The sequence below is a fragment of the Oryctolagus cuniculus genome, chromosome 19 (genome assembly GCF_051225735.1).
Source record: "Oryctolagus cuniculus isolate XC-2025 breed Fujian yellow rabbit chromosome 19, ASM5122573v1, whole genome shotgun sequence".
Classification (NCBI taxonomy): domain Eukaryota; kingdom Metazoa; phylum Chordata; class Mammalia; order Lagomorpha; family Leporidae; genus Oryctolagus; species Oryctolagus cuniculus.
In genome coordinates this window covers 53,000,597-53,016,101 of record NC_142885.1, presented here as the reverse complement: position 1 = coordinate 53,016,101, position 15,505 = coordinate 53,000,597, and the positions used below count along the sequence as shown (strand labels likewise).

General features: G+C 51.4%; 1 protein-coding gene across 2 annotated transcripts in view; it reads left to right on the top strand.

Annotated features, from left to right (window-relative positions):
- The first annotated feature begins 267 nt into the window (after positions 1-267).
- The window catches only part of PRKCB (protein kinase C beta), a 356,481-nt gene continuing 341,243 nt past the window's right edge, over positions 268-15,505 (top strand). For both annotated transcript variants that reach the window (NM_001101725.1, NM_001101723.1), the window contains 2 exon segments: positions 268-662; positions 1,490-1,521. In NM_001101725.1, coding sequence (NP_001095195.1) covers positions 490-662; positions 1,490-1,521 — 205 coding nt within the window. In that variant the 5' untranslated portion in view covers positions 268-489.

The window sequence follows — 15,505 nt, the reverse complement described above, 5'->3', positions numbered from 1 at the left end:
CCCTCAGACTGCCACCCCCTAGCCCTCGGGGGCCTCCTCTCCTTAAGGCAGCCCCGGGCGGAGCGCAGGGTGCGGGGCGAGGCTCAGCCCCATGCACGCAGGCTGCGGTCCCCACGCCGCAGCGCTGCGGCTGAGCGCACTTCCCCGGGAGGCCGGCCCCGCGGGGGGTGCCAATATGTAAAGCAGCTGGCGGCTCGGGGCGGGGCCTGGGCGCGATGCAAATGATGAAGGCGGGGCCGGCCCGCGGCTCCGCCTCCCTCCCCCGCAGCTGGGGCCAGCGGTGCCAAGCGCAGCTGGACTAGCGGCAGCAGCTGGGCGAGTGACAGCCCCAGCTCCGCGCGCCGCGGCCGCCAGAGCCGGCGCAGGGGAAGCGCCCGCGGCCCCAGGCGGCAGCAGCGGCCGCCTCCTCGCGCGCCTCCCGGGCCCGCAGCCCGCGGTCCCGCCGCCCCGGGGCCGGCACCTCTCGGGCTCCCGGTCCCCGCGCGCAAGATGGCTGACCCGGCTGCGGGGCAGCCGCCGAGCGAGGGCGAGGAGAGCACCGTGCGCTTCGCCCGCAAAGGCGCCCTCCGGCAGAAGAACGTGCACGAGGTGAAGAACCACAAATTCACCGCCCGCTTCTTCAAGCAGCCCACCTTCTGCAGCCACTGCACCGACTTCATCTGGTGAGAGCGCGCCGGGACCCCTCCCTCTCCGCGCCCCCGAGGGAGAGGCAGCCCCGCTGGCACCCCGCGGCCCTGGGCGCCCCGTCCCGCCCCGGGCTCTCTGACGGGCAGTCCTGCGGGCGCCCGGTGTCGGGCCCCAGACGGCCGCTCCCCGCCCTCTGCTCCCAGTCGCCCCCTCTCCGCCTGGGCAGAGCCCCGGGTACCCCCTGGCCCGGGGTTCCCCACGTCTGCGCCTCGCCCACCCTTCCTTTCCGGGGGGCGGGGGGCAGCGCTCAGCGCCCCCTCTCCAGCTCCCTGCGGCCTGGGGGCGTCCAGTCCTCCGCCCTGTGGTTTTTGAGTGCGCCTCCCGGAGGGCCTGGGTTCGCCTTCCCGCCCCTCGGGCTTCCCCGCACCTCGCGGCGGGTCCCCGTATTCCCCCTGTGCCCACCCCGCCAGGCGCGGAGGGTCCCCCAGAGGACGCCCGCCCGCCCGCCTCGCGGGGGTCCCTCTCGTCCTCCTGCTGGGGGCTTCTTTTTCTCTCCTCTCTCCCCGGGGAGACTCGGGGCACCCTCGATGGGCAGAGCGCCGCCCTCTCTCCGCCCCGACGGAAACGCTGCCCGCGACCGGCAGCCTGGTGGTCTCAGCGTCTCTCCCCCGCCGCGGGGAGGGAGGTGCGGGTTGCCGCGGAGCTCCGGTCGCCCCCTCCCACTGCAACCCTGAAGGCGGAAGGCTCTGGGGCACCCGCCTGTGGCTGGGCGGCTGCACCTGGGACAGAGGGCGGGGGGAAGAGGGTGACTGTGTGTGTGGGGGGGAAACTGCGCCTGACGCGTCTCCTTCTGCTTTTGCAGGGGCTTTGGGAAGCAGGGATTCCAGTGTCAAGGTAGGCTCTGGGGCTCCCGGGCTGCCGTGCGCGGGGAGAGAAGGCTAAAACCAATGCACAGAAGTGACCGAGTTAGGCAGAGAGTGAAGGGCTCACGTCTGTCAGCGTGACCTCCCAGGCTAGGAATTCCTCACCACAAAAGGGGCCTTTTTAGGTGTGTGTGTGTGTGTGTGTGTGTGTGTGTGTGTATGTGTGTGTGGACGCACGCGCGCGCGCGCACACACGGGCGCGCCTGTATGAGGCGAGGATGCTCTCTGTCCGGGAAAGGCCATTGGAGCTGGGAGGTGGTGTCATGGGAACACGTCCACCCCCTCTCTCTTCCTGGTCCCAGGAGTCTAAAGGGGTCTCCTGGAGCTGTCCTGCCATGGCCAGTCCTGCTCCCCACCCCCCACCCCCCCAGGACCCGCCTCCAGACCTCCTGCCCCTTCCTCGTGTCACCGAGTGAGGTTCCGCCCCTTCCCCCCCCCCCCCCCCCCCCGGCCTCGCAGAGGTCTCTGTAGGTGGCTGCTGCCTCTCCAGATGGCACATCCCCTAAAAAAAGGCAAGGATGGTTGTCCCCTGGGCCTCCTCCCTCCCGGAAAGAAGCGGCTCCAGCTGGGGCGCCTCTCAGATCCTGGCTTAGATTGTCCTCTCCAGCTCTGTGCACACGCCCAAGCGACTCCAGGTGATTCCAGGTGACTGGCGGCCTGGGTCTTCGCATCTGATTTCAGCTCCTTGACGCTCCCCAGGGATGCTCAACCTACTGGTCCTGACTTTGGGCCATGTGTGAGTTGGCCTCAGCTGTCTTTGGGGCTTTCCAGGGCCGACACACCTGTAGACTTCTTTAGCCCTTAGGATGTCCGAAACATTTTGAAAAACTGATGTCAGTGGTTTAGAGCTAGGAGCGGTTGTCGACACCTGAATTTCTGACTTCAGCTGTGCTGAGAAATGGTCCCATTTGACGTGCTAGCGATCACCTGGATTGAGAGTGGCTCTTTCCACAGGCAGGGTACCCACTCATTTTGTCTCCATTGATAGCAGCCAGGTCTGCCTCACCCATGGCCTTTGCAGGCCTTTCCATTTGCAGCCTGTGGTCTGGAAAGAGTGCGCGTGTGCAAGTTGTATGCATGTGTGTGTTCCCACTCCAAGGCCATGCACGCATGGTTGAGTCTGGTGAGAAATGACACAGTTCTGGGGTGTGTGTTATAGGAGCAAATTGGCCACCCTGGTGAACAGGCTTAAAATCAAGGGAAGAAAGCATTTGAGCTTTGCAGAGTTTCAGGTGTGACCTAGCAGCGATGGGCAGTTTTCTTGTTGCACCTCCGCCCTCCAGGGAAGAGTACAGTGATCTGTCGGTGGCATTGGGAGTTGTGGAGAATGCTTGCCCGCGGCCTGGCATTGCCATCCTCCAAGTCTCACGCTGACTCCCTCTCGCCCGAGATCTGGGGCAGAGTGGGCTTAGCCGGGGAGCCTGCTGGTGCCTCTTAACAAGATTTGGAGCCTCCGTTTCATGCATGCCTCTAAGGACTTTCCAAATCTCTTTAAAGGGCAACAACGGAGGCTTTCGTGTTAAGTTTCTAGAACTTTGACCCTTCCAACAAAATCCCAGTGGCATCTTGGTGCAGCAATGTGTCATTTCTTCTCTGAGGCTGCCTTTGGCTTCCACAAACCGCTTTCTGTCTTTGTCTCCCACTGAGGTTAGATGTGATTTTTTAACCTTTTTTTGCTGCTGCACATTGAATAGCACCTGCTCTGCTGTTAATGATGGCTGGGAAGTCACCTCAGCACATGGAAGGCAATCAGCACGGTGTATGCATGTGCTGAAATGTCATGGCGATATCCAAGAGTTATGTGTAATTATGAACCACTGATCCAAAAACGTAAAGTGCCGCAAGAGATGGAAACACCAACGAACCGTATTTTATCATCACCCACTGAATGCATGTTTCGAATTATCACACTATATGCCATAGATATGTAGGATTTACATAATTTAAATGCAATAATAAAAATAAAGGATGTGCAGGGCCTGACAACTCTTGAAGTGAAAGATCCTTTTATTCAAAGCCTGGAAAGCAGTAGGAATTTTCTGGTGCAATGAGGAAAACCAGAATTGAAGTTTCTAATTCAATAGAGGCACCTTTCAGAGTGGAGTGTCTTTTGTTTAGCTGCCTTTCTTATTCTCCCCACCTCCTTCCCCGATCTGTAGAGAGTTGGGCATGTGCGCAGGCTACCGGGACAGCCACTGTGGGTTTGGCTCCTGACTGTGAAACTCCCTGGGCATATTGCTGCACCTCTCTGCACCTCAGCTTTCTTATCTGCAAGTCAAGGCCAATGACAGCATCTGCCTTACAGTGGTGGAGCAGCTTCAAGTCATTGCAATATCTAAGATGCCTGCGCCAGAGCTTGGAACTAAGTAAAGTGTCATTCTTAGGGTTGTCCCCAAACTACTCCCATGGCGGGGCACTGGTACAAAAGAAGGCTGGCTCTGCAGGGTTGCTTAGCTATAGAACTGACTGCCAGGCAAGAGCCAAAATCCAGCTGTGAACATCTGGCCACCCTCCTTTGCTGCGTTGATGGTATATTCCCGGATTCAGATGGGGAGCAAGTGTTGGAGTGGGGCAGATTGGAAGCCCCTGAAATTGATATGGTTAGGTTATGGGTATCCAGCCTTGCCTGGGACTAATTCTGGAACCATAGAAGAGTTCCTTACTATCTGATTATTTTGGGAGCCAGATACTTCCTCTTTTTTTTTTTTTTTTTTTTGACAGGCAGAGTTAGACAGTGAGAGAGACAGAGAGAAAGGTCTTCCTTCCGTTGGTTCACCCCACCCCCCCCAAAATGGCTGCTACGGCCGGTGCACTGCTCCGATCCTAAGCCAGGAGCCAGGTGCTTCTCCTGGTCTCCTGTGCAGGTGCAGGGCCGAAGCACTTGGGCCATCCCCCACTGCACTCCCGCACTCCCGCACTCCCGGGCCACAGCAGAGAGCTGGACTGGAAGAGGAGCAACCAGGACAGAACTGGTGCCCCAACTGGGACTAGAACCTAGGGTGCCAGCGCCGCAGGCAGAGGATTATCCAAGTGAGCCGTGGCGCTGGCCGTGGGTACTTCCTGTTAAAGTGAATCTACTTACAATGGGATCAGCATTTCATAGAAAATACACAAGGCTCCGTGCTCTCACCGTAGTTGTGAGCCGGAGCCCCCAGGCCTTGAGTTCCTTTCAGCTTTCATCTCTACCCTCCTGAGGGAGCAGCAGTTATCTCCTGGTCCAAGGCAGGTGCAGGGCTTTCCAGTTATCTCATTCTTCTTTTCAGCCAGCAGGAAGGAGGCCGGGAGCAAAGGCCACGTGTGTGGTGTCACTTGTGGCACTGCCGCAAGATACTTGTGCCTGAGATCTGTTAGGTAGAACTTAATCGTATACTTGTACCTTGTTGCGAGGGAGCACGTGGGAAATGGACTATTTCAGGTAGCTGTGCTCCCTGATAGAAGCTGGGGGTAGGGTGTTTCTATTTCTTAAGGAGAGAGAAAGAGAGAGAGAGAGAGAGGGAGGGAGAGGGAGAGGAAGGGAGGGAGAGAGGGAGAGAGAGGGAGGGAGGGAAGAGAATATAGCTTCTGTCCTTCTGGGGTGAAAGTGTACAGGGTAGTCGTAAAGCAAGGTCACTGACAGCTGTCTGGAAATGGGCACAGGGTATGGATTGGGAGAGAAAACATGAGAGTCTCTAAACCATGGGAAATTATGGATTTCTCAATGCTCAGGAGAGCTTAAGACAAGCCAGTCTTGCTTTCACATTGCTAGGGGACAAGACTCTAGGTTGACTGCTGCATAATTTTTTCCTTTTGGTTTCCACTCTATTTTTTTTTTAAATTAAACTATTCTCTGAGATAGTTTAAGAATGCCTCCAGTGACAGGAGACAGGGCCTAAAGGTCCCTGTTGTGAAGCTGCCTAGATTGTGGATTGGAAGTCAGAGCCCTTCAGACCAACGAGGCAGACTTCTTTGCCTGGCGTTCTTTAGAGGGGCTTAGAATGTGCATTTGTGCTTTGGTCTTAAGGAAGACAAGTCCTTGAGTGGGGTTAGACTCTTCCCCTTAGAAGATGTTTCAGTTTGGCAGAGAGACAGAAGCCTTTATTTAGAGGAAGTCTCTTTATTAGAAAGGGAGAGGCAGTAACACACGTAGATCCTGATTCATAGAATGGGTTGGAGTCAGATGGAACTTGCCTTCAATCTCTCATCTGCTGTCTCCTGACTGTGAACTTGGGCAAATCATCCCCCTGTATAGCCTTGGGGAGAGTAGCACCTACCTCATGGGATTATGGTGAGGAGTAATGGGTAGGACCAGAGAAATAGCCACATGCATATCAATGACTAAGTAAGATCATCGTTATTACTTGATTAGTGGCAGGAAACCGTCAAAGCAGGAAAGAGCTCATTCTGGAACTCATTGAATGACTATGCCTCTTTCGTGTACTTAGAAGGGCTCCTCTTAAGTTTGTTCCTTTGTAGACTTTGGGTAACACCTGTGAGTACACAGTTCAGTGTCTGGGCCCTGAGCACCAGTCTTGGTTCTCATTACTTTGCTTGTGAGAAAGATCTGAACTTACTATGGACTGTCTAGAAAGAAACCCAGAGCGCTAATTTTCTGACTATGAAGAGCTGGAATTGATGATTCTAAGGAGTAAACAGGCTCTTTCCTTTGCTGTGTAGACCAGAAAACACATTTTGAGATTTCTAGTTGAAATTATTCTTAAGAAGCCCAGAGCATCGCATACATTCAACCATTGTTGTTTTTCATCCGAATCAAGCCTATGGAATATGCTTAATGTGTAGTTAACACACAGAGATTAGAATAAGCACTTTTTCTTACAAGAAAAATATGAATCAAAGGTAAATTTTACTGCTGGTACAGTTTTCCCTATGAACTTATGACACTGTGCAATTCAGGTTGAACTTTCTCAGTGAAATACCACCAACTCAGGCTGCGAATTCACAGAGCTGGCTTCTATTGTTGGTCCCACCCCCCCTCCCCAGGCAGCACCCAGAGGCCTGGGAGCCAACCTCTGGCCACCTTTTGAAGTATTCTGAATGTGTCCTGGGAGTTTCACTGCAGATAAAAGGCAGGGGCTTTTGAACACTGTAATGGATGGTTTGACTTTTTTCCCTTTTGCACTGGGAGTGGGATTGTAGGCCCGATGTCCCAGCTACAATAAGCAGGCTGGAGTGAGTTAACGCCGGGTCCTAAGGAGGAGGGCTGATTTGTTGGAGAGGCAACAGCAACTTCATTTAGAGCTGTAGAGCACTCGGGGGATGCCTGAAGCTTTGTCACTGAGCAGCAGAATGCCTTTCTAAGTAAATATGGAAGGCATGACCTTTGCAAATCTAGTTGATATGACATACATGTTCTCAGAAGCTAATTTTAAGAAAGATATTATTTCCAAGTGCTAGCAATATGCCAGGTACTTCCTAGAACCTGATATAGCCCCTATAGGTCAACAAAGAAAATGATATAAGAAAAATAATTGCTCAAAGGTAAACTGAAGGCTTAAGATTAATGTATACACATTCTTCTCATTGGTTCTGTCTCTGTTTTTCGGTCCCTGTCTTTACACACACACACACACACACACACACACACAATGTGAATGCACACATATATGTAAATTGATCAGCATGCTGTAATTTTGAGAATATGCATATCTTTTTAATAATTTTCAGTTACAAGTACAATTTAAAATCTGTGGTCTGATTTTTGGACTCTGTAGTCCATTTAATTCTAGCGTGGGTAGGGGGACTAAGTGAAAATTTCTTGATAACAGGCTGATGCCTTCAAAGGTTTGTTTATTTATTGTTTTTGGCATTTGATGTAATACCATGAATTCTTTGACTTCATTCATTCAATCTCCCCATTGAAATTGTGTGGTATTCCATACATAGAATGCTGGTCTTTTTATAGAGGATGTAACATCCAGTGTTTGCATGTGGCATTTGAAGGTGTGATGGCTTCTTGAAAATCCAGTGGGAAATTCATCTCCTCATCACATGTATCCATTTTCTCCTTCATCCACCCACCCATCCATCCATCCACCCATCCATCCATCCATCTATCCATCCATCCATCTACCCATCTATCCATCCATCCATCCATCCACCCATCCACCTATCCATCTACCCATCCATCTATCCATCTATCTACCCATCCATCTATCCATCCACCCATCCATCTATCTATTCATCCATCCATCCATCCATCTGTCCATCCACCCATCTATCCATCCATCCATCCATCCATCCACCCATCCACCCATCTATCCATCCACCCATCCATCCATCCACCCATCCACCCATCCATCCATCCATGCACCTATCCACCCATCCATCTATCCATCCATCCATCCACCCATCCACCCATCTATCTATCCATCCATCCACTCATCCACCCATCTATCCATCCACCCATCCATCCATCCACCCATCCACCCATCCATCTACCCATCCACCCATCCATCTATCCATCCATCCATCCATCCATCCACCCACCCATCCATCCATCCATCTATCCATCCATCCATCCATCCACCCATCCATCCACTCATCCACCCATCTATCCATCCACCCATCCATCCATCCACCCATCCACCCATCCATCTACCCATCCACCCATCCATCTATCCATCTATCCATCATCCATCCATCCACCCATCCACCCATCCATCTATCCATCCATCCATCCATCCATCCATCCACCCACCCATCCATCCATCCATCTATCCATCCATCCATCCATCCACCCATCCATCTATCCATCCATCCATCTATCGATCCATCCATCCACCCACCCACCCATCCATCCATCCATCCATCCATCTATCCATCCACCCATCCATCTATCCATCATCCATCCATCTGTCCATCCATCTTTCCACCCATCCTTCTAAGAAGTAATCACCTATTAAGTTCTGTGTATCAGGAACTAATTTAGATGGCAAGGAAACAATGTTGAATAAAATTGAGAAGGTCCCTTTTGTCATGGAGCTTACGGTACTGTGGGGAAAAGATAAGACAGTCTACCAAATCACCTCATCGAAGTCTTAATTTCACTTTTGCTGGGTTCTTTGGAGGAAATCTACCAGGACAATGAGAATGTGTAATGAGAGGCTAACCTATGTAATGATTGGAGGTGGAGTCAGGGAATTCTTTGGTATGGGAAATTAAAATAAAGCCCAATTTCCCATTCTCTTAAGTAATGGGAGAGAGTCTGAGTTGTCAAGGAGCGTGAGTGAAAAGTCTGTGTTGGGAAACTGCCATATCATAGATGAAGATACACAAGAGGCTTATCTCTGTGATGTTCCATGGTGCCTCCCTGTCTCTTTATTTGTACCAAGGCCATAAGTAAGATGAGTATTTGGCATAGAGAGATGGTTGCCGTAAGATAGCATCTCTCAGTTGGACAGAGAACTTCATCCCCTCTCAGTAAGTCAGATATTGAACTGACTTCTTGTTCAGGGGTTACTGTTTGGGGTAGGTGTCCTAAAGCAGAAAAAGCAGATGATTTCAGAGGTGGAAGAGGACATCTGAGCCAATGCGTGAGAAAATGTAAGAAAGAGCAAAACATTTTCATGAGAGGCATTTGTGCGCTGCAAGCCAGTCTTGAAGGGCACGGGATTACCTGAGTTCTCTCCCAGGTACCTTCCCCACCCTGCATCCCTCTCTGAGCAGGCACAGCTGTGCATGCCTTTGCTTTAGACAGTGTGCTGTCTTGTTTGCAAGATAATTTTTAAGTAATTTTACAATAAACACCACTGAAAAATCCTTTGCTGATTCTCGTTCTGCCTTTTTGAGTTCATTAAGGGGAAAGTCTCAGTTGGTTGTTAACATGTCTTTATTACCCCCTAACAGTACCCCCCTAACACAAATCTGGGAACCCAGTAAATATGCATTGAGTATTCTGTATTTTTTATTATAAAGGAACTGTAAAATATTATGAGAATGCGATATGTTGGTTTTTACCTGTAAACACACCTTTTATATTTTTATAGTCTTTTTATACCTAGAAACCTTTTATTTAAGGTATACAAACTCCTTTTACATTTTTTTTTTTTTTTTTTTTTTGACAGGCAGAGTGGACAGTGAGAGAGAGAGACAGAGAGAAAGGTCTTCCTTTGCTGTTGGTTCACCCTCCAATGGCCGCCACGGCTGGCGCGCTGCGGCAGCCGCACCGCGCTGATCCGATGGCAGGAGCCAGGAGCCAGGTGCTTTTCCTGGTCTCCCATGGGGTGCAGGGCCCAAGCACCTGGGCCATCCTCCACTGCACTCCCTGGCCACAGCAGAGGGCTGGCCTGGAAGAGGGGCAACCGGGACAGAATCCGGCGCCCCGACCGGGACTAGAACCCGGTGTGCCGGCGCCGCTAGGCGGAGGATTAGCCTAGTGAGCCACGGCGCCGGCCTCCTTTTACATTTTTATCGTTGTCGAGTCTTGTCTTGTTCTATCCCTGGGCTTGATTTTGTGCTGTCTGTTTCTTCTGTGAGTTGGGAAGGAGAGTTCAATGCCGTTCCTGAGACGTGTGGTTGTGGAAGGAAGCTCCACGTTTCAGGGGGCTGAGAGCCAGGCACCGCTGTGCTGAGTCTTGTAGAGATGGTGGGTTTTATTAAGAAGCGCCATTGCCTTTCAATGATCCTTTGTCCCTCAGTTCACATGCAAAAAGTTGCCTCGCTGAGTCAGAAGAAGTCAGCCCAGACCAGAATGGTTTTAATTCCCTCCTGTTGAGTCTTAATATTGGCTAAGGAGACAGGTAGGAACTGGCTCAAGGCATGTAACAATCTTAGTTCAGCACTAGCCATGATCCTAGGGGAATTCTAGTCCCCTTTTTCCTTTCACCATTTTACTATCCAGAGACCAGACTTTGAGCTTCTAGAGAGGCAGTATAAAATTGGGCTTAATAGTTTAGCATACCTGATTTTTAATACTCTGTGATTCCTTGGGTGTAGGGAAAACACGATCCTGTACATCCATCTCTCCATTCCTCTTTCCCTCCTTCCACATCCATCTATCCAGCCGTCTTCCCATCTGTCCATTCTCCATCCCTTGGTTCACCTGTCCATTCGTTTAATAACTGTGTATAGAGTGCCTGTTTTATATCGGGCACTGTTCTAGGTGCTGGAACTTGAGCAGGGAGCCAAAGAGAATCCCTGGCTTCATGGAATGCAAGCTCCAGTAGAAAGAGAGCAGCAACAGAAAAACAGCACGGAGCAAGTAGATGGCATCATGTCAGGTAGCAATATGGCTTGGAAGAGAAATAAGACACAGTTCTTGCCCTTGAAGAGTCTCCTGGTCTTTGGGAGAGAGAACGGCACATGGCTAATTAGTTCTCACACATCACGAAAAATGCTACACCAAGCACGCAGACTGTGGATGGCTTCCTTGCCCCTCCTGGGAGGTGTGGAGAAGATTCCACAGAGGAGGTGACATTTTGCGAACAGTCATGCAGGAGGAGTAGGAGTATCCCCCAGAAACACAAGGGGAGGGCGCAGGGGAGGGCGTTCAGGCACAGGACACCGCAAGAGGAGACAGGAGGAGAGGGACCGGGGACACAGGCACGGGACGGGAAGAGGGGTGAGGTGTGAGGGAGGAGCTGGTGGGAGCTGAGTGCCACCCCGGAGGGCCGTGCAGTGACTCGGAAGTGGTTGTTGGCATTGTTTTCAGGCAGGCTGTGTGGGGGCGAGAGCTCGGGACGTTCTTTGAAACAAGAATTGCCGTGACACAGATCCTGAAGGCCCAGGCTTGCGGGGTTGGAGGTCAGGCAGGAGAAGCTGCAGTGGCCACTTAGAAGCAGCGCGGAGCCTTCCCTTAGCCTCTAGGGCTGCTGCTGCTTGTTCTAGGGCTGGAGAGACATTTGGAATTTCGCGTCAGTCATATTGTTGATCATTCTATTTTGGGGGAGGGTGGTTACTAGGTTATTTTTATGGTTCTAACAATAGGGATATCTCTCGTCACAGCATCCTTAGGCACAGAGGGACGGAGAAACCATCTTCCCTCTGAAAGGATTCCTCCCACTCCTTCTCCCTCTCGACTGCTGTCACTTATCCGGTGGCACATGCTTACGGAGCACCTGCTAGGCGGTGATGAAGACTTTGCACTCTGGAGACAGAAAATCTTCAGTTGAGATCTTGGCTTCTTGCTGTGGGACTTTGAGAAAGTTACTTAACCTCTCTGGGCTTTCGTTTTTTTCAGAGATCAAAGGAAACAGCGATAGTAACTAATTATAGGATGCTGGTCAGGTGTTTCCTCAGCACCTTGTCTGACATACAGCTAGCACTTCGTCCACAGCAACTATTTCTCTTCTTCCCAGGGCTGGGCAGTGCCTTGTCCTTGTTGATTTTTTCTTGAAAAGATTTATTTATTTGAAAGTCTGAGTTACACAGAGAGAGGAGAGGCAGAGAAAGAGAGAGGTCTTCCATCTGTTGTTTCACTCCCCAGATGGCCGCAACAGCCAGAGTTGTGCCGATCGGAAGCCAGAAGTCAGGAGCTTCTTCCAGGACTCCCACAAGGGTGCAGGGACCCAAGGACTTGGGTCATCTTCTATTGCTTTCCCAGGCCATAGCAGAGAGCTGGATCGGAAGAGGAGCAGCCGGGACTCGAACCGGCGGCCATACGGGATACCGGCACTTCAGGCCAGGGCTTTAACCCACTGCGCCACAGCGCCGGCCCCGAGTTTGTGATCTTGTTGGGGAGACGGGATGCATGCGCCTGGATGGGGGAGATGATGCACGGATGGACGAGCTCCCACGCTGTGGTCAGCAGCCTCAGCTGCGATTTAGGATGCGACGGAGAGAGACGTGCTCAGCTGGGCCTGGAGCCGTGGTTTGAGCCGGGGGGAACTCAGGGCTTTCTGAGAGGCTCTGTCCCAGCCTGTGACACTTTATCTTGAGGGCAGCCTCAGAGAGTTGAAGTCTGGGATCGCCCCGTGGGCTGACCTCCTGTTGAGAAGGTATTGATAGCATTTCAACTTTAAATAGATTTCTGACCATTTCCCCTTTTCAGTTTGGGCTCCTTCACCCTTTGAGTGGAGTGTTGCGTGCTCGTTTGGGTTGAAGAAGCAGGCAAGTGGTGTAGGTGAGGGAGAAGGGTGAAGGCTACAGCCTGTTACTTGGCTTGTTGATATGGCGGGCTGGTGAGTTGTATGGTTGTATGGGACAGCACTATTTCGAAGGCTTTCTTTTCCACTCTAAAGGTGGGAACTGTTCTTTAGAATCTAGGCAGTGGCCGGCGCCACGGCTCACTAGGCTAATCCTCCGCCTTGCGGCACCGGCACACCGGGTTCTAGTCCCGGTCGGGGCGCCGGATTCCGTCCCGGTTGCCCCTCTTCCAGGTCAGCTCTCTGCTGTGGCCAGGGAGTGCAGTGGAGGATGGCCCAAGTGCTTGGGCCCTGCACCCCATGGGAGACCAGGAGAAGCACCTGGCTCCTGCCATCGGATCAGCGCGGTGCGCCGGCCACAGCGCGCCAGCCGCGGCGGCCATTGGAGGGTGAACCAACGGCAAAGGAAGACCTTTCTCTCTGTCTCTCTCTCTCACTGTCCACTCTGCCTGTCAAAAATTAAAAAAAAAAAAAAAGAATCTAGGCAGTGCTATAAACCATAATTTTGATAGTTATTTGTGTTTTTCTTTGGCATATAGTTTTCTTGATGCTTATTTGGATAATTTTGTGGCAACCTTTATGGCTGGGAGTATTGATGATTCTATGTGGGCTCTGCTTGCACTTGCAGGAGAAGGACTGGCAGATAGAATGGTGAGGGACCTCTTTTTAAAAATTATTGGAGAGAGAGAGAGGGAAAGGGATGGGGAGAGGGAAAGAGCACATGAGCTCTCTCATCTGCTGGTTCACTTTCCTAAATGGCTGCGATAGTCTGGGATGGACAGGGCAAAAGCCTGGAGGCAGGAATTCAATCCAAGTCTCTCCTGTGAATGTCAGGAATCAATTGCTAGAGCCATCGCTGTTGCCTCCCAGGGTCTGCATTGGCAGGCAGCTGGAGCCAGGAGACAGAAGCAGAATCCAACCTAGGTACTCTGTTTGGGATGCGGACAGCCTGACCCTTGTCCTAACCACTCAGCCAGATGCCCACCCCAGGGATTTCATTTTATTTTCAGCTGGAGGTCTGCATTTGGTGGCTGGCTTTCTGTCCTTTCCATGAAAAGAATCCTTCATGTGACTTTCACATCTTTGCCCGATCCACACACCCACAAATCCCGTCTTGAACATCCCTTTTGGTCTACTTTTTATTCTCCCGCGGAATACCCAGCTGAGTCTGTGTGCATGTTCTGCTCTAGCTCAGATTTCTCTTCTCTCCCCTCACCTCATGTCATCCCTCTGAACTGAGTTCAGATGTGACTTCTTCCAATCATATTCCTGTTTGCACAATATCATAACCCCATCTCATTTTTACATTCTCTAACTATGTATTCACTTGATGGTTTAATGCCTGACTTCTCTAACAGTGTAAATTGTGTGAGAGTAGGGACCACATCTGTCTCATTTTCCGTTGTTTCCAAGGTACCTGGCTCCATACGTGGCATATGGCATGTGCCCAATAAATACTTGTTATGTGAATACCTGGTATAGGGGGCAGTGAATGAATAAAGGGAGTCATTTGATTTGGGCATAAGTGTACAGCTTAATGAACCCCAGCAATTGAACAAACCTGAGCAGCCAGCACTCAGATCACGGAGCAACATTGTCAACGCACACAGAACCCTCTCTCAGTCCCTACCAGATCCCCCGTCTCAGCCCATTTCTGTGCTGTAACTGCACAACTTGGACCAGGTAATTTATAGAGAGTAATGCAGCTCATGTTTCTGGAGGCTGAAACACCCAGGAGCGTGGTGCTGGTGTCTGTCTAGGGCCTCCGAACCATAGCATCTCCCACGAGTAATCATTATCTCAACCTCCACCGCCTCTGGTTACTTGTTCTTGAGCTTCAAGTGAATGGGATCCTACAGAATGTACTCCTTTGTGTCTGTATGACTCCAATTACTTCTGCCCACTTTCCTGTCACATGTGCATTGCACTCTAATAAAAAATGTTTCAAGTATAGGATTTTAAATTATTGAGGCTGGATCTGGGAAATGCTGCTTGGGACATTTTCGTGCTGTGCGCAGAAGTGAACCCCGTGTGGGAGACAGGCACCTTCTGGAGTCAGCCATGGAGGGATGGTGCCGTTTGCCTTCTTGGGGGGGGGACATCTGCTTCCCGTTTCAGTGTTGCCTATCAGCTGCAAACTGTGCAAGGAAGCCAGGGCATTCTGACAGTCTCCCCACCCAGTCATTCAGCTCTGTTCATACCAGGAAAACTGGAGCTCACAGCCTATTTTTAGGGCTTTCATTAGAAAACGTCTATATTAGTTGCAGTATTAGTAAGAGTCTCTGAAAGCTGCTGTAACAGATAAGCCTTGACGTCTGTGTGGTTTGACAGAAAGGGATTTAGTGCTCGCTGGTGTCACGGCCCAGTGCAGGTGATCCTGGTCAGGAAGTCTTCCACACAGTCATGCAGGGCCCCAGGGTCCTCCCATGGATGGGGAGAGGACACTCATCTCAGCCCGGAAGTGATGCACACCCCTTCTGCTCAGTTCTGCTGGCCAGGAGTCAGGTGCAGGGTGCACCTGCTTCGGGAGCTGCTGTGGTGTGTCGACCAGCTCTGGGTCTAGCAGGAGATGAGAAGGAGTGTTGGTGAGCACAGAAAATCTGGCTCCAATCCCCAAAGCAAGGTTTCTTTTCATTTCCTTTGGGGGGTGGTGTATCCAGTTTTGTTTCTCAACTGACCGGTACGACTGAGTTGTGAAATTCTAGACCTCCTTTATGTTACCCAACATCCCGGGGTATGTGTGGTGGGAGGCACATTCTATTTTGTGTTCCTAAGAGTGAAATAAAGATGCCCTCTGCTTGTTTTTAGCTGTTAGAGTAATCTGGCTCTTGCCAGAAGTTCTAATTTTTCAGTCTGCCGGAATGATTGCCTGAGTTG